Source organism: Antechinus flavipes, chromosome 1 (genome assembly GCF_016432865.1).
Source record: "Antechinus flavipes isolate AdamAnt ecotype Samford, QLD, Australia chromosome 1, AdamAnt_v2, whole genome shotgun sequence".
Taxonomy (NCBI): Eukaryota; Metazoa; Chordata; class Mammalia; order Dasyuromorphia; family Dasyuridae; genus Antechinus; species Antechinus flavipes.
In genome coordinates this window covers 208,117,066-208,141,881 of record NC_067398.1, presented here as the reverse complement: position 1 = coordinate 208,141,881, position 24,816 = coordinate 208,117,066, and the positions used below count along the sequence as shown (strand labels likewise).

Here is a 24,816-nt window from a genome sequence, read left to right as displayed (position 1 = left end):
AGAAAATTGATGTTAAATAAAATTATTTGCTTAAGATCATATGGGTGGTAAATAGTGGAGATAAGCTTTGAATTCAAGTTTTTTCATTCTAAATCTAATTCTAAATTCTAAATCTGTTTCTTGTACCATGTTATATGGAAAATAGGGGTTCAACTAGAATTTCCTAGTTAGGGAGGGAAATAGATATACAGTAGGTGCCTCACAGCATTTGCAAACATTATTTGCCTGTTGTTTTTGGTCTGACACAGACCTTACAGTCGGTAGGTTCTTCCCTCTTTGTAATACTGACATTTTTCTTTTTGGCTTAAATTCTTGCTCTTTGGTGAACAGCTGTGAAACTCCTCTCCTCTTCCAAGCCCAGGGGCGTGCCGTCTTCGTGCCTGCTGCTGGTGATGCCCCTGCTGCAGATCCTCTCATCCACAGCCGTGGAGGACTGCATCTTGGCAGAAGACATCAGCCCTTCCAGGCAGGAGCTGGCTCTGACTCTCTTGGAGATGGTGCAACAGGAGGGCTCCGCAGAGAAAGACCAGGTGGTAATGCGCGCCTCGACTTCTCTTACCCACAGTGGTCAGCACCAGAGAGCCCGTGCTTTTCGGGTTTGGGCTTTAAATCCCTCTGGGGGTCAGCTTGTTGGAGGGCAGAGGCTTGGGAAGGCCGGCCCTGCTGCTGACAGCATCCTTCTTTGCTTTCCTCACAGCCCCTTCCCCTGTGTTCTCCCCTTGTATCTACCTGAGTGAGTAACTGTAGTACTGCTAGTCATCTTTCTTTTTACCATTTTGCTAATCTCTGGGTTAGTGCATTGAGCGCTGATCCAGATTCTGTACTGAGCTTTTTCTCCCCATTTTTGTCCTTTTGCCTTTTCCATTAGTGAAATGTAGCTTTACCTCCCAGCTTCTTCTCTTAGAGGGATTGTGTGAGGATTAAAGAAGATAATGCAGGTAAAGCATGTTAAAGCTTCTTGGAGAGAGGTAGCTACCCAAATACAAGGCCTTATCACTGTCCTTGTGCTTTCTGTGAAGACGGATGTGTCTTTAATCACAGATGCTTAAAGGTACTAGAGGGATAAAGCCATTTATTATTCCTTGTTCCAGCATGCAGCGGAAATTAGTCAGCCATTAGAGAGAAATTGAATACATACTTTAACTTCCTAAATCCTAATAGAATAAATCTTTAGAATTCGTAATGCATAGTTTATTTGTAATGTGAGAGAGGGGAAAACAGAAAGTGCAAGAAAACCGTCTTTTAGCTTCAAAAGTAAGGTGTGGATAAAATGGAAAATATAATCAAGAAAACAATCTGACATTACACTTAAAAGTCTCAGTCTGTTTTCCTCTCTTTCTTCCCTAACTCCCCTTTCTCTCTCCTCCCCTCTCCCTCCTTTCTTTCCCTCCCACCTTCCCTCCCTTCCTCTTTTCCTCCTTCCCTCCTTCCCCCTCTTCCTCCCCTCTCTCCCACTTTCTCTCTCTCCCTCTCCCTAGATTGGACTGTTGAACCCATAGAACAATTTCAGTGTTTTATTTCTAACAAGATATATTACATATTGTGGGCTCAGCAAACGTCTTTTTGCAATAATGATACTTGATCACAAGTCTTTTGAATAGCTAGCAGCCAGTTTCATTTTTTTCTTTTCTCTCTCCCTCCCTCCTTCCTTTTCTCCCTCCCTCTCTCCCTCTCTCTTTCCTTCCCACTTTCTTACTCCCTCCTTCCCCCCTCTCTCTGTGTCTCTCTGGCTATTTCCATGTCTCTCCATCTGTCTGTCTTCCTCCTCCTCTCTCCCTCCTTCTCTCTCTCCCCTTCTTTCTTCCCCCCAATTGTAGCCATCAAACAATGATTGATTGATTTCTGGGTTACAGACAGAAGGAGGACACATTATGTTTGACAGTTTTGGTCCTTTTAAAATCACAAGTGATATTTAATGAGAATAAGCTTCCATCTAGTGCCTATTTGCTAAGTCACTGTTTAATCAGGTGTATTAGAACAGTGACTCATTCAGGGTAATAAGTAGAATTTTTCTTTAATGGTTAGTGAAGCAGAGTTAGAGAAAGCAATGCAGTTAGGCCTATAAATGCACAGCTTGTGATACCCTGCCAATTTCTTGGGGATTTATTTGAATAGTGCTTCTGTAGCCACCCTTTTATTTATTAAAGAGTTAAAATTTAAGCTGAGTAAAATGCTTATTGTTGGCACCTGAACCTGCCTGTTAGTATCAAATACAGCCTGGATCAGTTTTTTTGTTGTTGCTCAGATCATTTCTATATTCTATTTAGACAGATGTCTGTCTAAAATCTCAGCTACCCTTTACTCTTCTACTTTCCCCACCACTGTCCTCATCAGGACATAGATTTTGAATCAAAGCACCTTCTGTTCCAATCAACAAGTTATTCAAGACCTCAGTTTTCACATCTAGCTAATAAGGGGATTGAACCAGATAGTCTAATAGGTACCAGCTCTGAAATGAGGAGCTCTGAGTTTAAATTGGTAATTGGAAAACTAGTCAGTATTCCTTGGCATTATAGCAAATATTTTGCATATTATTAAAATTTGAAGTTGTCTTTCTGTCTTTATTTCTTTGAGGTTTTAAGTTTAACTTTTTCCAATTTCTAAAAGTTAAAAACATCACACATTATTTAAATTAGAAACTTATTGTTCTTTAAGTGTTTTTAATAGAGAATTGCTTAAACCATTTTTGTTTGTTCATTCCGGAAAAAAAATGAATAAAAATATAAACATTTGTTATAATTTAAATTTTAACATGTTTTTATATTTCATTTGTTCTTTGAGATAATGATAGTGGATTAAAGAGAAATTTGGAAGGATAAACTCCTGTAATTATTAGGCCTTATTGGATTGGTCATTTGTACACAGAAACAGTCCTGATTTTAAGGTGGACTTTTCTCCCTAAATTTTTTGTAAACTTTATTTGCTGTTTTCCATTTCAGAAATTATGTCCTTAATTCTCTTCTAATATACAACTAGAATTTTTTTTTTAAATTTCATACTGAAATGATAATGATGATTTCAACCAGGCCTTCCAATTTATGGTGGTTCCTAACAGAAACTTAAGCTAGGGCTTTTCTTTCAGAGTAATTTTACCTTTTATGTTGATAATTTTTTTTCTATAAAGGTGGCCTACTTTTGATAATTATTTGTAAATCCTATCACCTCTATTTCAATTAAGTAGAGTTCTAATTATAAGGAATATTTCTACTAGCTACTTTTATAGGTAACTGCAGTGTGTTAACTTACCTTTAGTTCAGTTTTAGGCTGTTAGAATTCTAAACTTTAGAACAACTTTTAAAATATACTTTGCAGAAGGGAAAGAGTTCTTTAACAATAAAAGGATTAGATGCTGTTATTTATTTGGGCTTTAAAGATTTGAATGCACTGAATATATGTTCTTCTCTTTTGGTCTCATTAAAACATATGAGGTGTAGATAATGATAGATATTTCTTCTCCTATTTTACAAATGAAGAAACTGAGGATCTGAGAGGCTGTCATTTGCCTGTAGTATTAGCCCATGTATATAATGATTTGAGTTTTGTGACATTTTTTCTGTACTACATCCTGGTGATTGTTGTAATATTTATATTATATTATATAATAATTTAATTTGAAATATAAATACATTTCTTTGGTAATAGAATACTGTTGAAATTAATTTCCATTTTGTCAATAATTTTTGTAATTATTTTCTAGAAGATGCCCTTCAAGCTTGCTTTCCCTATAGCCAGCATGTATTATCCAATATTTACAACTTGGAGAATCCTTGAACAAATGAAAGAAGGGTCTGCAGTATCTGATTGGCTGTCTTCTGTGAAATCATTGCTACCTATCACTTCCCACGTTCCTGTACATGTTTTCCTTCTGTTGGCTCACTTGCTTGTCCAAGAAAAAGGAGGGAATCTTCGCAAAATACTGAGGGCTACCACAGAAATAGCGAAAGCCGACTCCTGTCAGGTGAGTTTCAAAGAAAAGGAAGCAGCTTACTTATGATTATGGAGTTTCAAGCATTATCCTTTGCAACATTTTAAGTCCTGACCTGATTTACTTGCCATGGTCCATGTGCAGGATTGTCCCAGTTTTCTGCAATTTTACAATTTTTTTTTTTCAGAGATACAAATACATTTTTATATTCTGATCAAAACATACTTATGATAAAACATATTTGTGAAGGAAAATCTGCTTGAAATGGGGCAGTGTAAGTGCTACATATAGGAAGTTCTTTCCATTCTTGGTTTTGATAGGATGTTAAACTTGATGAGGCCTCAGGTTATTTTTAAGATTCTGTCATTCTAGGAGAAATGAACTACATGTCATTTGAAGAAGTAGAGCTTGATGATGTTTTTACTCACTTCTAATCATATGATTAGATCATATAGTAAATATAGCACAGTTATTTTTAATCTAGCACTTTTATCAAGAAAGATTAAATATATATGTTTTCACTTGTGTTTATATATTTTTAAATAGTATTTTATTTTTCCAAATATATGCAGAAATCATTTTTAACATTCACCTTTGGGAAACTTTGTGTTCCAGATTTTTCTACCCCTCTCCCTGCTTCTTCCTCCCCAAAACAGGAGGTTAGACATAAGCACTTCTTCTAAATATTGTTCCAAAAATATATTTGTCATATGTATTTTTTTTCTTCTAGGAGGGATGATCTTAAAGTTACTGTTGTTTAGTCATTTCTAACTCTCTGTAACCCCATTTGAAGTTTTCTTGGCAAAGAAACTGGAGTGATTTGCCATTTCTTTCTGCAGCTTATTTTACAGATGAGGAAGCTGAGGGAAACAAGGTCAAGTGATCTGCCCAGTATTACACAGTTATTAAGTATCTGAGATTGGATTTGGACCCAGGTCTTCCTGATTTTACTTCCAGATTGAACCATCCTCTGGGGGCCACCTGGTTTCCCCCAGTTCTAAAGAACCAGTATATTAAATTAATTTTGGAAGTTGATAGAGTGAACAAAAACCTAGAACTCTCTTGGACAAAAGTCAGTATCTGGTCTACAGATACAGTATTTGAAGTCGTGGACAGTTGTAGTGCTAGTTCTTTGATTTTGAGAGTCCCTTAACTTCTTTAGCTGTGCTTTCTTGCTACTGAGGCGCACCTCAGAATATGCATGTCTCCTGCCTCAGAATAACATTCATTAGGTGACCGCAGAAATCTGCTTTCCTTTTTTTCTTTCTCTTTCTGCTTGACCTACCATGTCTCTCCTAAAGTTTTCCTACCTTCTGTTTCCCCTTCCTCCTGTCACACTTCACCCCTTTTTTACTGCATCTCAGGAGTGGGTCTGAAGTGGTAATATTGGCAATAACAAGGTAGAGTTAAGGTAGACTCCTGATGCTGCAACCTCTGCCTTGGTGTGTAGGATTGGGAGTTAATAGTCAGTGTTTGTTAAACTCCTACTGTGTGCTTAACGTTGGGGATACAAAGAAAGACTATTCTTGCTATATAACAGCCCAAAGTCTAATTGTTTCTGGAAAGAGCACTGCATTTGGAGGACTGAGATTCCCATCAGAACACCTGATTTTCTGCTCTTTACCTGTGTCACTTTGAGCAAGTATGTTAATTTCTCTGAGGGAAACTGACAGCCTCAAATATGGCTACGTTGGGGATGTTTGTCTCAGGCCTGTGGAGGCTCCCCCTGAGGAGTGATTGGTTCCAGTGCTCGTGGAGGGGCTGTGGCGGGTGCCATGGAGTGCTCAGAGCTTAGTCAGGCGGTGGAAGGTGGCAGGTGATGCCCCGTCACTGGTTTTCGTGACTGTTGTCTTGCCACTGGGCTTTGGTGACTGGAAGAGAAAGTGAGGTTGTTGAATTTGTGCAATCTGGCCTCATTTAAACTGAAATTATGGGCAAGTCAAGACTTCACCTTTATGTCTTTGGTCCTTTTTGAAAATGAAGGACTGACAACAGAATTTTTCAAGGTTTTTGTTTTATTACTTGTAAGAAAGGGGGTTAAACTAGATAGTACTTGCCAATCATATTAAGGATCCTTCACCACTGTGTTTTTGCATTGACTGTCTTTAAACTTGATCTCTGCCTTTTTGTATTAACTTGCATCTTCTATATGTGGACTCTGGATTCTCCTCAATTGCCTTGCCCATAAATTATGTCATGTTCATTTATATATGTATTTTGTATATAGTTATTTCATATGTATGTGTGTCTGTATGCTATCTTGCCTGCTAAAGCATACATTTCTTTTTAAAAAAAATTTTCATTACTATTTTACTTTTTCAAATACATGTAAAGATAGTTTTCAACATTAATTTTTCATTGTGTTCCACGTTTTTCCTCTCTCTCCAAGACAGCAAGTGATCTAATATGTTAAATATGTACAATTCTTTTAAACTTATTTCTATATTTGTCATGTTGTGCAAGAAAAGTCAGATTAAAAGGAAAAAACCCATGAGAGAAAAAGAATAAACAAAAAAAGTGAAAATACTATGTTTTGATCCACATTCAGTCTCCATGTCATTTTCCATCCCAAATCTATTGGAATTGTCTTGAATCACCACATTATTGAGAAGAGCCAAGTCTATTACAGTTGATCATCACATAATCTTGTTGTTACTCTGTACAAATTTCTCCTGGTATTGTTTACTTCATTCAGCATCATTTAAGTATTTCCAGGCTTTTCTGAAATCTGCCTGCTCATCATTTTATAATATTCCATAACATTCATACACCATAACTTATTCAGTCATGCTCCAACTGATAGGCATCCACTCAGTTTCTAGTTCCTTGCCACTAGAGAAAGAGCTGCTAGAAATGTTTTTGCATATGTGGGTCCTTTCCTTTCTTTTATGATTTTCTTTAGGATACTGTCCAAGTAATGAAACTGCTGGATCAAAGGATATGCACAGTTTTATGACTCTTTGGGCATAGTTCCATATAGCTCTCCAGAATGGTTGCATCAGTTCACAGTTCCACCAACAATGTATCAGTGTCCCAGTTTTCCCACATCCCCTCCAACATTTATCATTATCTTTTCCTCTCATCTTAGCCAATCTGAGAGGTGTGAAGTGATACTTTAGACTAGAACATAAATTTCTGAGAGCACAGACTTTTTTTTTTTAATGCCTTTGATATATAGTAGTAAATTCTTGATTGATTGGTTGATTCTGTTTTGATTGATAAGTGAATATGCTGCTCTGTTTGGTTTTAACTCCAGTGAAGAACATGGACCCTCCTGGAATCAGCTCATCACTTCTATACTCTTCACCATGTTGCTAAATCAAGTCTTGATTGATATCACCTTCCTCTGTCTCTTCTCTCTCCTCTGAGGGGAGGACTGGAGGGCTACCTATCAAACTCCTTCTAATGCCTTTTTAAAGAACAGCACCTGCACTCACATCATTCCACCCTATATCTGCTGGCTTTCTTGCTTTCAGTCCCATGAAACAAGATAGCCTTTATTTTAGGCTGATGTCTGCCTTTCTCGTCTCTTTTTGTGAGCTGATTTTCCCTTTTACATTGTAAGCTTGTGTGAGAGCTGGGATTATCTTTTTTTTTTTTTTTTTTTTAAGTTATTATATCCTCAATGCTTTGCATAGTTCTTGGCGTGTTGTAGGCAATTAAAAAATGCTTATTGGATTTGATTTGATTAGATTGGATTGAAAGGACATAAGTTCAACCATTTCACTAATGGCATCTGACCCTAGGCCGCTAAATCTGATCATGGTTTATATTTTCTTTGTAGTCACTCTGGCCATCTTGTCAACTGCTTCTTCCCACCTGGAATAGTGGGAAAATATGCCCAGTAGATGAATTAGTCCATTTAGATTTTTGGAAGACTGAACTGGGCCATCATAATTAGTGAATGTCAGAATAACCATCAACAATCTATCACATATATCTGGCCCCGTATCATTAGATCAGCCCATCTCTTTAGTTCTTCCCTAATTCCCTCCAATTTCAAAGTCTTGTGTTGAGTTCAGTCATCAAGCCTATAATATCATTGTTCCTGGAAAGGATGTATCAGTTGAATACCTTTTGAAATAATTTATCATCCTTGTAACTCCCATCTTATTCCTTTCAGCATTCCTAGGCAGATATTGTCTCTCACTGTTAGAACTAAGCTACTTAAGACCCCAGGTATGTGGCACATTAGTAAAAACTGAACAAATATTTTTCATTCATTGTATTCTCTAGGATCTAGTCTTTGAGATTTTATTATTTTTATTATTGTTAATGTTGTTTTTCAATGATGTCTGGTTCTTTGTGACCCCATTTGGGGTTTTCTTGGTAAAGATACTGGAGTATTTTGCCATTTCCTTCTCCAGCTTATTTTATCCAAAGACTTCTTTCCCTCTTTGTGCCTCTGAAGATTTCCCTTTTGGCTGGATCTCTTTGTCAACTTATATCATTGTCTGTTTCCTTCTTAAAACTTTACACATAGTTTCTGTAATACAACATTCTCCTAGTTTTTCTCCCATCTCCTTGATTATTTCTTTAATAACTCTTGCAGATTCTTCTTTATTTTTTTTTTTACCCTCACTTTAGGTTTTTCTTATGGTTCTATCTTCAGCTTTTTGTCTCTTTTCTTTTGTCTCCATTGGCAATGTCTTCTGCTTATGATTGTATCATGAGGATAACTCCAAAATTCATCTCTTCATCACTGACTTTTTTCTTTGGTTTTTAATTGACAGCTTTATTTCCTGCCAGCCACATTTCTACCAGGATGGCTTGTGGCCAACTCAGCTCTGTGTGTATGAAAGTGAACTTAACCAAAATATGTTTTTCTTTTCATATTTTGCTTATTTGTAACACTTTTTATATAGTTACCTGGGTTTAAAATTCTAGTGTCATCTTTGACTCCACTTTTTTTTCTCACCTAATTCTGTCCAGTCTGTCTTTGCCATAACTTTTATGTTTGTCCTCTTCTTTTTAGTACTACTTCTATTACTCTTAATGTACGCCATCATTATAACTTTCAACTGTTTCAGAATTACTTAACTGGTCATTTTGCGTCTGTTATTCCTTTTCAGATTATTCTGCTTATGTGTTCATATTAATCTTCTTTTTTTCATGGCTCTTATCATGTCATTATTTTACTTGAAAACCTTTCATTATTCCCCTTGCTAAAAGAATACATTTAAGTTCCTTTACCTCGTTTTTTCAGCTCTACAGAAATGGAATTCAGTCTCCTTTTGTAATATTGTCTCTTGCCCTTTCCACTCCTTTTCTCTGTAGTCAGGCAGAATTGACTCCTTATTTCTTCCTCCAACCTTTTTGCTTAATGCTTTTCTGTCTAGCTACATACAATGTCTTCTCCCATTCCATCCTTTCATAATCTTTCATAGTCCTATCTATTTTGTAAGTTTCAATCAAACTCTACTTTGTCTATTTCAACCTTATTCGATCTCTACCCCTTTTTAGGTTAAAAAAATTTTTCTTTGGTCTCTCATATCACTTAGGATATTTCTTATGCACTTATTACAATTAGTGCTTAGTATTCATAATCCCTTTAAAGTTCATCACAAGAATCATCTTTTGAAAATAAACAAACAAAAAAGAATCATCTTTTGTAAGTTACTCTACTGCAAGATCCCTTTCCTTATTTTCCCTAATTATTGATGCTTCCCAGGTCCACATAGTAAGTGTTTAGTCAATGGTAACAGCTAATTTACCTGTGCATATGTAGTCTCCTTACCTACCCTCCCGTGGGTGTAGTAGAAAACTTTTTGAGAACAAGAAATGGTTTGCTTTTCTTTTTATCCCTTGCACTGAATACCAGTTTTGGCACATAATTGGTGCCTGATAAATTTTTATTAAATTGAATTTAAGTCATAGCTTAAAGGTGATGATATATTTGGAAAAAAAGATGATGTAATATGAAAAGATAAGTTTTAAAAAGTTGAATACATATAAAAATAAATTTGGGATGATCTCCATTCAAGGTTTAATAATCATACATTTTCAAGGTCTCTTAAGATTTTGGCAATACTGTCATGATGTTTTACTCATTTGATAAAAATCAGCCAGAAATAATTGTTAGTAATGCTTGGTAGTTAAAATTGTAAAACAATGTTAATGCATTGATGATATTTGAAAAAAAGATTTTTAAAGAAACTCATTTTTTATTCCTAGAAACGTTAACAGTCATGACAAAAACTTTACTCCCACACCACATTGGGTTTATTTTGTGGATAACACAAGCCCAGACACAAGCTCTTGGCAAAAGTTCAAAGACTTTTTGTTTTCTTGGAGGGGAGTTCATATGGGAGCATTCTGGGTTAGTGATCCAAGAACTGAGCTTCCTGTGTGAATTCCTGTGGTAGACTTAAAAGTTTTAAAAGCCTTAATTTTATTTAGAAAAGGGGTTTTGAAAATCATAAATACGCTATGCTTTGGTAAATGGGTTCTCAGTCTATTTCCTTAAATTAGTACCCGTTGTATTTTATCTGGGAGTAGTAGCTGCTGAGAGATGCATCTGTTTTTAGTATTTATGTTTCAAGTACAATTTCTGCCTTTCAGAAACTGTGAGCAATGTGATAGGTGGTTTTTTCTAAATTCTGATGGTTATAAACTATTCTTACTGCCTTTGATAGCAGCAGAAGTATTTGTAGTCTTAATGGGTATTTTACTTGTTGTCTTGTCATCATTTTTCAGATCATATGCCTACTTAGGAGTCAGGAATTCTCTTGCCACCAAGCCATAGTTTTAAAAATCCTGGTATTCTTTGGGTGAGAGATGGTAGAGTTTAAACAAAAAAAAATTTGATGGTAGTGATCTTTGGACTGGTATGGGTAAGTAGGGTATTCGTTTTTCTAAAGGTTTCAAGTCAGAGATCCTGAAGAACTCCAATGAAGTGGATCCTTATGCCTTTTGAGGCAGCCTATGTTACTTTTGGATAGATTTAATATTTAACAAGTTTTCCATTGATCAGAAATTTGCTTTTGTATAATTTTTGCTTATTGCTCCTTGCTCTGTGTTTCTTTTTATTTACATTGACCTTCCCAATAATTAGCACAGTGCCTGGAACATAGTAAAGCCTCTTGGTAGATCCATGGATAGATCTTGAAATCAGGAAGACCCAAGTTCAAGTTCAAAACCAGTCTTAGGCACTTCCTCACTTTGTGATCCGTGGCAAGTTATTTAACCTGTCTGTCTCAGGTTCCTCTTTTGTGAAATAAGGAGAGTGATGGCACTTATATCCCAGAGCTGTTGTTAGGATGAAGTGAGGTGATATTTGAAAAGTATTTTGCTAACTATAAAATACTATATAAATGCTATTATCACCATTGCTAATTATAATTAGTATAAATTAAATCACTATGCTATTATAAATTACTAAATATATTTATAATTTAATAATAGTCTAGTGCTTGTTGCTATTTTATCTTGATTAATTCCTTTTCCATATGACTGCTGTATCCTGAAGACAACTTTTTGAGTGGGTGAATTGTAGATTAATTCTCCCAATTTCGTTGTCCCATATGGCATAATCTCAAGACCCCTCATCCTTAATGGTCCTTTTTTGGGTGCTTTTTAGCTTATCTGGAGCAGTCTTAAACATTTACTAGACTCAAGATAGGAAATGATCTGAATAGGACATAGAAGAACCAGTCCTGGGCATTCTGCCTCTCTTGTCTGTCTTTATTACATTGTTAATTCATATCGAGCTTCCAATGCAATAGAATCCCTAGATCTTTTTCAGGTAATTTTTTAAAACTTTAACTTTACTTAATTTTTTTGAACTGAATATGAGATTTAACATTTATTTCTATTAAATCTCATTTTATCAGATTTGACTCACTGTTCTACCCTTTTGAAGTATTTCTGCATCTTGACTTCTGACAGATTAGTTGTCCCCCAAAACTTGTGTATTCATAAATTTTGATGAACATACTTATTCTCTTTGCCTTTATCCTAGTCCTTGCTAGAAATGTGAAACAATTAGGGCAAAAACAGATTTCTGGGGCACATTGTAGAAGCTCTGATTTCAGGTTTCCATAGAAGGACTAAGGACATATCTTTGAGACTAGTCTTTCTACTAAGTTATTTCTACTGAATGGGCAGTCATTTAGTCTCTACCTCTCAGCCATTATTCATAAAAATGTTTTGAGAAATTTTTTTTAGATTTTGGTTTATAGTGAGGAAAGATGTTGTAAAACTTAATGTATTTTTTTTTTTTAAATCTTGAGTTAACTATCCCTCCGAATTTTGTGATACTTTAAATTTTGATGAACATTATTTTTGTCTTTATCCTAGTGATTAATAAAGATGTTAACAGTTTGGGGCAAACAGATAACTATTTCATTCTGCTAGAGAACTGATTTCACATTCATATATAAATGTTAAGGACAAGTTATATGAGATACTGGTTAGTGAGTCAGTCGGGAAGCACTTATTAAACACTTATTATGTGGTAGGTACTGTATTATAGACTGGGTAACACAAAGCAAGCCCCAAAATAGGTCTTGCTCTCAAGGAGCTTATATTCAAGCAGAGGAGACAGCATACAAATAACCATGTAAACAAGATATAGATGGAAAACTGTCTTAGTAGTTCCATAAAAAGTGGAATTTAAGCCAAATTTTGATGAAATATTAAGATGGGAAGGAGAACTGACAGGTTACTATAGTTATGGGGACAAAAGGCAAAGGCAGGAAATGAAGAATCATGGTTGAAAAACTTGTAAATTAGGCCAGTATGGTTGGATTGTAGAGGGAATGGAAGGGAATAGAATATAAGAATTGAAAAGCAGAGAAGAACCAGGTCATGAAGAATTTTAATGTGAGAAGAATTGACATGTAATCATATCAGCAATAGAAGCCCCATGAGCTTTGTGATGGCTTTGCCAGAACCACTGCTCAGAAAAATTATCTGAACAGCAAAGTGGAAGATGGAATGGAATGGAGAGAAACTTGAAGTAGGGAGACACTTTAAAAGGTTCCTTTCAATAATCCACATGGGAGGTGATGAAAGCCTAGACTAGAGTTATGACTGTGAGATAGTGTAGAAATCTGACAAACGGATTAACTAGTCTGTGTGAAGAGAAGTCATTTCTGAATATTCTGCACTTACCTTTCAAATTTTTTTTTAATTTGAAAATGGATTTTAAAAGTTCAGCTATATATTTTCAAAACAGGTCTTCAACTTGAATGTCATATATTTCCTTAAAATTTCCCTTAACACTCTACCCTCCCAATTCCTTTTTGAATCAGAGGTGTTTAATCTATTTTTTTTGGGTGTGTAGGGGGGAGGTTTGTTTTGCTAGTTGTTTTGGATGATGGAAACCTTAGAAATCTTCTATCATTTATCTTATCCTTTGTGATTTTTTCTTTGTCTGCTTTTTTCCACTTTGTAATAACACTTAAATTTTTGGTTGAATTCAAACCATTTATATGCCTGGATTCATAACTAATGCCCTGTTGGCTAGTTTTATGCCTGTATTTTATCAAAGGTAAAAAAAAATGATTCTCAATCTATTAAAATTGTAGATCCCTGCTCAGCTTTTCTTCAGGGTCATAAGCCACTTTTTAGCTTAGAAATTCTTTCGAATATGTGAACTCTAATGGTCTCTGAATAACTGCTGTGAGAAAATGAGAAAATACATTATGTAAAAGAGAACTGACAGAGGCTCTAGTCTGATTACCCTCTATTCTGTTATAACTTGATTTCTTACCCCCTGAAGTACATCTGTCCACCCCACCAAAAAGAGAAGGGATTTTTAATGGTGAATGCTATAGTTCAGAATGCTTTGCTTCTGTTTTCTCTAGCTATAACATCAGTTAAGCCAAGAGAGTGAACTTGAGAAGACAGTGTTTTTTGTGAGACAGATAAACAGAGAAAAACTTCTAGTCATTGGGTTAATGGTCCATCCACCCCATTTGACAACACATCTATTTAGACATGATGTGCGTGTCTGTGCTGATTTATGAACTTTTTTCTTTTTTTATTCTTGAAGTTTTTTATTTTCAAAACATATATATGGATAATTTTTCAGCATTGATCCTTGGAAAACCTTATGTCTTCAGTTCCTCCCCCTTTCTCCTCACCCTCTCCCCTAGATAGCAAATAATCCAATATATGTTAAACATGTTAAAATATATGTTCTATGAAAAGATGTTCCAAATCATTATTAATCAGAGAAATGCAAATTAAGACAACTCTGAGATACCACTACACACCTGTCAGACTGGCTAGAATGACAGGGAAAGACAATGCAGAATGTTGGAGGGGATGTGGGAAAACAGGGACACTGATACATTGTTGGTGGAATTGTGAACACATCCAGCCATTCTGGAGAGCAATTTGGAACTATGCTCAAAAAGTAATCAAACTGTACATATCCTTTGATCCAGCAGTGTTTCTACTGGACTTATACCCCAAAGAGATACTAAAGAAGGGAAAGGGACCTGTATGTGCCAAAATGTTTGTGGCAGCCCTCTTTGTAGTGGCTAGAAGCTGGAAAATGAATGGATGCCCATCAATTGGAGAATGGTTGAGTAAATTGTGGTATATGAATATCATGGAATATTATTGTTCAGTAAGGAATGACCAACAGGACGATTTCAAAAAGGCCTGGAGAGACTTACATGAACTGATGCTGAGTGAAACGAGCAGGGCCAGGAGATCATTATATACTTCAACAACCATACTATATGATGATCAATTCTGATGGACCTGGCCATCTTCAGCAATGAGATGAACCAAATCAGTTCCAATGGAGCAGTAATGAACTGAACCAGCTACACCCAGTGAAAGAACTCTGGGAGATGACTAAGAACCATTACATTGAATTCCCAATCCCTATATTTTTGCCTGCCTGCATTTTGGATTTCCTTCACAGGCTAATTATATAATATTTCAGAGTCCAATTCTTTTTGTACAGCAAAATAATGGTTTGGTCATGTATACTTATTGTGTATCTAATTTATACTTTAATATATTTAACATCTACTGGTCATCCTGCCATCTAGGGAAGGAGGTGAGGGGAAGGAGGGAAAAAATTGGAACAAAAGGTTTGGCAATTGTCAATGCTGTAAAATTATCCATGCATATAACTTGTAAATAAAAAGCTATTAAAATTAAAAAAAATAAAATATATGTTAAATCCAATATATGTATGCAGTTATTTTTATACAGTTTATCTTGCTGCACACAAAAAAAAATCATCAAAAAGAAAAGAAAATGAATAAGAAAATAAAATGTAAGCAAACAACATAAAAAAGAGCAAGAATGTTATGTTATGATCCACATTCAATTCCTACAGTCCTCTCTTTGGGTATAGATAGCTCTCTTCATCACAAGATCATTGGAACTGGCTTCTTTCGTCTCAGTGTTGAAGAGAGCCATGTCCATGACAATTGATCATTGTATAATCTTGTGATTTCCTGGTTCTGCTCATTTCACTCATCATCATCCTGCTCATCATTTCTTACCAAACAATAATATTCCATAATATTTAAATACCACAATTTAATCAACCATTCTCCAACTGATGGGCATCCACTCAGTTTCCAGTTTCTTGCCACTACAAAAAGGGCTGTGTGGACTAGTAGTTTCTTTTGTTTGAGAGTAGCATAGATTTAGACTTAGAAAGAACCATTGAGGTCATTGAACCCAACCTCCAATAAGTATAGAGAAGAAAACTCAGGCCTGAGTAGTAATATGGTTTGCTAAAGGTTGCATCTGTGTCTAAGGTAAGTTTTGAACTCAGATCTTATGGCCTGTAGGCCAGGTATGAAACAGATTTGCTTATTTCCAAGAAGGAGCTCTAAAGACAATTTCATATCACTATATGGGGTCAGTTGTCAAAGGGTTGAATTATTTCCTGGTACATTTTTGGTGTTTTGAAACACCATAGAGCCTTTATTGTTGGCAAAGAGTCATTTGTGTTGCGTTTTTACACATTGTTTCTTAATATGTCTGGCCTTTTATCAGTCTGTTAGTATTTAGAAGTCAGAAGCCTTTTCTCTGTTTTGTTTTCTGGTAAGTGTCAATTTAGCCACTTAAATGCTTAGATATTTCATACACTGTCTTTGATGGTAGCATTTGTCCAGGAATAAACAATATTGCATTGCAAGTACTTTGAGAGAAATGAAAAACAAAGTATAATGTGAAATACATGGGGGAAAGTTCATTACTAGTAAGTATCAAGGAAGTTTTCATGGAGAAGGTGGGTTTGAGTAGGCTTTTAAGAAGTAAGTAGGAATTCAGTTGCTGAAAAGGGAAAGAGAAGACAACCTATACATGAGGAACATTCTAGGTGGAAAATGCTGACATAAAAGCTTGGAAAATGTAGGGTGCATTTAGGAGGGCAGAGAGTAAACAAATGGGGCTGATGAGACCAGGCTGGTGTGATAGGGTATGATTAGATTATGGTGGTCCTTGAATGCCAGGAAAAGGAGTCTGACTGAACCTTATTCCATTGGCTGTAGAAAATTAGTGTCACAATTTGAGTCTGTAGCTGTATAGAAACTAGTTCTTTTATTAGTAAAGTTTTTTGGGGGAAATTGTGACTGATAATGTTAGTTCCAAGCAATATTATTTATACATTGGGACTGATAAGGTTGGTCCAAGCAATATTATTTATACATTGTGACTGATAATGTTAGATCCAGGCTGCATTTCTCTGTATATAATATATATGAATTCTTTACCAAAATCTGTGTGTGTGTGTGTATGTGTGTGTGTGTGTGCGTGCGTGTGAGATTTACATGATTCTGTTAAGCACAGAGAGTCTAATGGCCTGTAGTCTGGCCGCTTGGTGATGAATTCCTTAGTCATTAACGTCTATGAAACAAAAAAATTCTAAATGACCCTTGTGGCTCTGTGTATGTCTTCTAGTTTTATAGGGACATTAGTAGAATGATGGCAAAGGAGGTCAAGGCTACTGGTAATGACTTTGTTTTTAGCCTGTCTGTAAACTTTACCTGGGTGTTGGTACCCTGGATATAAGATGCTTGTCCTGACTAATGAATGGCCTAGGAGAAATGGATCATGAGTTTGGGCATTCTTGGCATAAAAATCAAAAGAAAGTTGCAAGTAGGGGAAAGATCACACGTAACTTTCCCTTGGAGAAGTACATAAAGCAATCAGGAAAGTTCTTTTTCTTATATATCCCAAAGGAATTAAGAACATCTTTTCAAGGAACATTTGGTCATCTCATATTGCATGTGTTTTGATAAGTATCTACCAAATACAACTGTGAAAATAATAGAAGATTATGCATCAATATTTCTTGCAGAGGATGAGGAATTTTTACCAAGACTTTGATAAGACTTCTATTTAGTTAAGTATATATTTTGATATTTGCTGATTTCTTCAGAGTCAGAGCAGAAAGATAGGTGAGGATCCTAGTTATAGATTGAAAAATCTGGTTCAAGAATGAAAAAAGACTCTTCAGAGACTCTTAGATTAGATAGAAGTTGTTTGAGCATAAATTGAATATTTTCTTTGAGAAAATAATTTGTAGATACTAGACAGATTGAATACTGAATAGTATTATGGAAAAAATTTATTTTATTGAACAGGAAATAATGTGAAACTCATTTTTGAATTATATATATCTATATAGTTAGACAGCTGACTTAGAGCATTGTGAATGGGGAAAAAATGATAAGATTTGGAATTGCAACTCAATTCTGACATATTAAACAAATTTGTGAAATGAAAAATGGGTAATAAAAATAAGAAAAAAATCATAAACATTGAGTATAATAGTTTTCTGTTGAAGTTTTAACTGATATAAATTAATTACCATAACAAGGAGATCCAAATTGCTGGAGAAAGCATCTTAAAGCAGTAAACAATTGACATACTTGGCAAGTGGAGAGAGACAATGGCCAAAGACAACACTCATTTAGAACATAAATTTTTTTTAAAAGAAAAAAATCTTATGGGGAAAGATGATGGACTATTATGAGCAGTATTCCCTGAAAAATATAAAGATCTACAATGTTTTGTAGCAAACTTTAAAAAATAATATCAAGGACATTAGAGCTTCTCCTTTTTTTATTTGACTTCATGGTCACAATTATGGTTGTAGTGGACACAAAAATGTGTAAAAGAAAACAAAGATAGGAAAAGAAGGTGGATCAGAATAAGCCTTTATAATGTATTGTGTAGAGGAGAAACATTTTTGAGCTGACTTTGGGATACACTTACAAGATGCTTCAAGTGGATGGAAAGATTACTAAATGGATAAAAAAAAATATACATGCCTTATCTCTATTGAAAAAAAGTGAACACAGAGAGACAAACCACCCCTAAAACTATAAGCCTCTTTAGAAGTTGAGTTCTTCCAGATGCTTGTGCTTGTTGCTGACAATGTTTGCGGTATCGAACCCCAGGAATATAGCTACTGGATGATAACTGAAACCATTGGGCAAATTGTTCTAAACATTGATACAGGAGGGGCAGTCTATTCCCCAAATTAATATGGGAAATTAGGTTGATAATCAGTAGAACTTGTCTATCAGCATATTTATCTAGGATGAACATTATAAATGTTGGTCACTTAATAGTAGTTTATGTATTAAACACTATGCTAAACTCTGGGGTTTCTAAAGGAAGTATAAGACAGTCCCTGTCTTCAAAAAGCTTATAATTAATGGGGAAGACAACGGACAAGCTCTAAATAAGATATACTGCTATCATTCAATCATGTTCAGATCTTCATGAGCCAATTCATTGTTTTCTCAGCAAAGATAATTTTTGCCATTTTCTTTAGGAATTGAGGCAAAGAGAAATATATGACTTGTCTAGGGTCACCTAGCTGGTATGTGCCTGAGGCCAGATATGAACTCAGCAAAATGAGTGTTCCTGACTGCCAATCTGGCCTCTTTTTACTGTACCAACAAGTTACCCATAAATAAGAGAGGAAAGAAATAATTAACAGTCAAAGCTACTAGAATTAATATGCATTGCAAAAGGCTCCCTGTAAAATGATGGGAGTTTATTTCAGACTTAAAGGAAGCCAAGGGGACTGGTAAGCAGAGGATATTCTAGCAGTAGGGATAGCCAACGGAAATGTCAGCGGCTGGGAGATGGAGTTTCTTATTTGTGAAGCAGCTCAGAGGACAGTGTTGCTTAAGAGAAGTAAGGGAGCAAATAGTAAAGAGCCCTGGACAGGTAGAAGGGCTAGGGTAGGGAAGACTTGAAACGCCAAACATAGCTTTGTAATTGCTCCTGAAGGCAAGAGGAGCCATTGGAGTTATAGAGTCATAGGGTTCCAGGATCAGATCTTCGAAGGGAAATCATTTTGGTGACTGAATGAAGGATGGATTAGGAAGAGGAGACACTTGAGGCAAGTAGAACTGTAGTAGGCTATTAGAATAATCGGGGGTGGAGGGGAAAGGTCTGCACCACGGGAGAGAAGGGGGCTCATGTGAGAGATACTGCAAAGGTGAAAGAGTGTGGAAGCTAGACAAAGGAGTTTGAACTTTATTCCATTAGCTATAGAAAATCAGAGGCTACATGTCTGTAGCTTCATGGAAGATAGTTCCTCAGTGGCTACTGGGAGTCCTTCATGAATAAGTGGGAAAGCTTTTGGGGAAATCTTGGCTGATAATGGTAGATCCAAACCATATTTCTTTGTATATAAATTTGTCAATTTTTTATCCAAATCATATTCCATATGTATGGAGAGGGAGGGGGAATGATGTTCGGACAGAGAGAGACAGAGAATTATTTATTTTATAATTTTGTAAGGTATGGCCTTACTGGTGATGAGTTGCCTGATCATGAAACAAAGAAAATGACTCTTGTGCTTATGTGTCTGCCTTCTAGTTTTGTAGGGACTATAATAAAATGCTGGCAAAGTGGGGCATGATTCCTAGTAATGACTTTGTTTTTAGCCTGTCTGTAAAATCTCCTTGGTGTTGGTACTTTGAATATGAGATCCTTGTCCAGTGACCAGTGAGCGACCAGGAGCAACTGCATTGTGAGTTTGGGCATTCTTGGTATAAAAATCAGACAACATATTGGATATGGTATAGTGATAAGAGACAGTGAGGAGTCAGGAATAACTCCTACAGAGTCTGAGGAAATGGGAGGATAGTATTGCCAATACAGTAATAGGGAAGATGTGAGATGGGGCAGGTGTAAGAGGAAAAATAATAAATTCTGTTTTGAACCTCTTGAGTTTAAGGTGTCTACTGAAAATTCATTTTGAGTTATCTGCAAATCAGGTGCAGATGTGAGATTGAATGTTAGCAGTGAGGAAAGAACAGGAGAGACATATTTGAGTAAGAATCATGAATAAAGAGATAATAGTTAAATCTGTGGGAGGTAATAAGATCATTAAATGGAATAGTATAGAAGGAAGAGAGAAAAGGGCTCTGAATAGAGCCCAGTGGGGCCGCTGGTGATTAGAGAGCAAGATTTGGATGACATTCCACAAAGGATCATGAGAAGGATCAATCTGAGAGGTAGGAAGAGAGCCAGGAGAGAGTAGTGTCCTGAAAGTGTAGAAGAATGTATCGAGGGTAACTGGGTGATGAACAAGGCCAAAGACTGCAAAGAAGTAGAGAGAGGATATAGACTGCAAAGGGGAGATCATTGGTAGCTTTGTAGAGAACATTTTCAGTGAAAAAATGAGGTCAGAAAGCAAATTGTAAGGGCTTAAGAATAGAATGAGAAGAGAGAAAGTTTATTTTGGCACTTGTTAGATGTTGTTTGTGAATCCAGAAAGGATAGAAATGACATAGGACAGTCATAGGGATGGAAGAATCGAATAGGGTTTTTTTTCCTGGGATGGAAGAGACATATATAACTTTATAGCTATCTGGAAGGAATCAGTAAACAGGGAAGATTGTCAAGGACTTGGCCACAGAATTCAAAAAGTGAATGGGCTGTTTTCATTTCATCAATCAATATAAACTTTTCTGCTGTGTTTTAGACATTGTAGATTCAGGGGATATAACAATAAAGATGAAGTATTCCTAACTCTCAAGAAATTTCTTTCTAGTCTTTTATGCTAGAACACACACACACACACACACACACACACACACACACACACACACGAATATCCAAAATAAATCCACAGTAATTTTGGGGGGAGAGAAGAGAAGATATTACTGACATCTAGGGACATTAGTAAAGGCATTATGTAGGAAGTAGTGTTTAACCGGAATTTTGGAGAAAATGACATAAACTAAGAAGTATGGGAGAAGTGGGAATGAATTTCTAGTGTGGATAACTGTGAGGAAATGGAAAATACAATATATTGGGCAAATAAGCAAGATGGTTAGTTTAGTTGAACTACAATTTTTGGGAAAGTAAGTGATATAAATGAAGGTTGTATAGGTAGAATGAGGACTTGCTAAGAAAGGACTTATTTATTCATTTTTCTCCATCTCCTCTTCCCCTTTCTTGGCTTTTCCCCCACTTAATGGTATTTTTTTTCCAGTTATATGTAAATATAGTTTCAAACATTTACTTTTATAAGATTTTGATTTCCATTTTCCCCCTTCCCTACCTTCATTCCTTCCTTCCCAATACAGTAAGCATTCTGATATAGGTTATATTTGTGAAGTCATCTTAAACATATTTCCACAGTAGTCATGTTGTGAAAGAAGAATCATGTCAAAAGAGACAAACCATCAGAAAGAAGAAACAACAATAAATAAATAAATGAAAATAGAATTCTTTGATCTGTGTTCAGATTCCATGATTCTTTATATGGATGAGATAAAGTTTTCCATCATGAGTCTTTTAGAATTATCTTAGATTATTGTATTGCTGAGAAAAACACAATCTTATCAATGTATGTCATCACATAATGTTGCTGTTACTGTGTACAATATTTTCTTGGTTCTTGTCATTTCACTCAGCATTAGTTTATTTAGTCTGGGTTTTTCTGATCTCAGCCTGTTCTTTATTTCTTACATAAAAAAATATTCCATTACATTCATATACCACAATTTATGCAGCTATTCCTCATTTAATGGGGCATCCCCTCAATTTCTAATTCTCTGTCTCCACAAGAGGGCTTTTGTTATTATTTTTTTTTTTTTTTACATATGGACCCTTTTCCTTTTTTTTTAAATGATCTTTTTGGGATATAGACCTAGTAGTGGTACTGTGGGTCAAAGGTCATGCATAGTTTTTTATATAGTCCTTGGCATAGTTCCAAATTGCTTTATAGAATGATTGTATCAGTTCACAACTCCACCAACAGTGCATTAGTGTTCTAATTTTCCCACATCCCCTCCAACATTTATTATTTTCCTTTTCTGTTATATTAATCTGAGAGGTGTAAGGTGATACCTCAGCTTTGTTTCGATTTGTATTTCTCTAATCAATAGTGGTTTAGAGTATTTTTTCCATCGATAGTTTTAATTTCTTCCTCTGAAAACTTCCTCTTCATATCCTTTAACCATTTATCATTTGGAAATGTGAAAGGATTTAAAAAAGCCATAAGAGAAGCTCATGTTTGATCCTAGAGGAGAGAGCGAGTCATTGGAAGGTTTTTTTAGTTGACACATGAACAGACCTGTAGAAAAATCACTTTTGACAACTGTATGGAGAACTTATTGGAGAGAAAAGAGATGAATTTAATAGTCTAGTTAGGAGAATATCACAGTGGTTTGGAAGGGAAGCAATAATGGGCTGAATAAGGGTGTTGATTATTCTTTTTTTTTTTTTTTTAATGTATTCCCCATGCATGTCAGCATAGTGCTTGGTACATGGAAGGCACTAAATAAATGCTTATTGTCTAGAGCAGCTGGTGCAATGCATAGAGCACTGGGCCTGGAGTCAGGAAAAATGAGTTTAGATTTAATCCAAATTTGCCCATACTTAGTGGAGGTAACAGTCTCTGCTTTCAAGACCTGGTGAGGATTTTCTCAGCATTGGAGAGCATTCTGAGTAGGAGTTGATAGCTAGAAAGGAAGCTTTATGAAGTAAGACCTTGAAGATTAGAGAACGAAAGGGAATTGTTCTAAGGAGCAGCCTCCCTGAGGATTTGGGAGAGAGTGGAATTCAGATATATGTAGGTAGCTTGGCTAATATAAGGACAAATCACTTCATCAACAGCAACTGGATTAAAAAAGTGTGACCTGACTCAGGGCTGCCTTCCTGTAATTTTGCCCGATGTTGGAATAAAGTATGACACTTGTAGGTCATTCCACAGATTAAAAAGAAAGATGATTTACATAGCCATAGCAGGTGATAGATATTCAGTATGACTTTGCTTTGAGGTTACTTCAAATTGATTCAGTTGAAGTAAATTTTTGTTCAAGGTACCTAATTTTTTTCAGTCCAACTATCAGAGCACTTGTGACTCCTTGTGGCTGTTTTGTACTCAGTTGACCAGGAACTGTTAGAAGAATGAGCTTTTCAGTGAAGATCCAGTTAAGTCTTGAAGATGTTTTCAATAGCATTTTGGGGAAATTAGCCTAATTTGTTGGGTGGAAGTAGTTAGGATATTGCTCCCGCCACATGAAGAATGACAGCTAAATTTTTGAGAAAGCAAGTTTAGGGAATTTGTGGTAAATGATTTCTATTTTTCAGTAGTACGTGAGACGAAGAGGCTAGGAGGAATGGTCTGATAGACAAGAGAAGGGAAGTTTGGAACAGCCTCTGTAGGAACTAATGTAGAGGATTATTTAGGGGAAGACTCACAGAACTATCTTGTTGCCATAAGGGAATGGTTGATAATGTATTGAATCTAGTTGTCTTGGTTCTGTGATTTCCTCTAACTCACTTAAGCAATATGTGAGTAATCTAAGAGACAGGAAGTTGGAATAATCTAGCTGTGGGTTTCTGCAAGCTATAAGCATCAATAGGATGAGAAGGCAAAGCGTTCAAGAACAGAAAGCAGTATAAAATTGGTTAACCATGGTGTCAAGGGTGGAAATGGAGGATAAGTGAAGTTCAAGTAGGGATGATAGCCAAAGAGAGTAATGAGGGAAGATAAAATTTTAGTCATCACAGTAAAAATAAAGAACAGATTTAGTAAGCCATTGAGAGAAATGTTATGATCTGAAAAAAGAATTTTGGGGATAGTGGCAACATCAAGACAATTTGCTAAGCTCATTTAATAGCTAGAAATTTGTTCCAGTTACAAATGCTTAAGTTTTAAATATTAATATTTTACTATTATTGTGTAGAAATCCATAGTTGAAGAATTAAAAGTGAATACCACATTGAAGAAAATGGGGGAAAAGTTAGAGATGAGCAGGCTGGAAAATATGGCAAAGAACAAATGAATTTAAAGAGTACCTTCAAGTTTATTATGTGCCAGGCATTGTTGAGGATACAAATAGAAAAAGAAAGAGACAGTCCCTTCCCTCAAGAAATTTGCTTCCTAAGAGGAAAAAAGTAATACATGGGGGGATTAGTGGCTAGTGAATGTAGTTTTGCTCTGAGAAGTCACAGATTATTTTTTTAAATTACATTTTTCTTTCTTTCTTTTTTTTTTTAATAGCTTTTTATTTACAAGTTATATGCATGGGTAATTTTACAGCATTGACAATTGCCAAACCTTTTGTTCCACTTTTTCCCCTCCTTCCCCTCATTCCCTCCCACTGATGTCAGGTTGACCAATATGTGTTAAATATGTTAAAGTATAAATTAAATACAAGTATATATGTCTTAACAGTTATTTTGCTGTAGAGAAAGAATCAGACTTTGAAACAGTGTACTATTAACCTGTGAAGGAAATCAAAAATGCAGGCAGACAAAAATATAGGGATTGGAAATTCTATGTGGTGGTTCATAGTCATCTCCCAGAGTTCTTTCATTGGGTATAGCTGGTTCAGTTCATTACTGCTCTATTAGAACTGATTTGGTTCATCTCATTGTTGAAGAGGGTCACGTCCATAAGAATTGCTCATCATATAGTATTG

The 24,816-nt window shown here is 35.7% G+C and overlaps 1 protein-coding gene across 1 annotated transcript in view; it reads left to right on the top strand.

Annotated features, from left to right (window-relative positions):
* Positions 1-24,816, top strand: part of FOCAD (focadhesin) — a 349,882-nt gene that overhangs the window by 111,335 nt on the left and 213,731 nt on the right. Inside the window, exons 9-10 of the mRNA XM_051995374.1 lie at positions 331-530; positions 3,698-3,958. Of these exons, the coding sequence (XP_051851334.1) occupies positions 331-530; positions 3,698-3,958 (461 nt within the window). The remainder of the gene's footprint in view (positions 1-330; positions 531-3,697; positions 3,959-24,816) is intronic.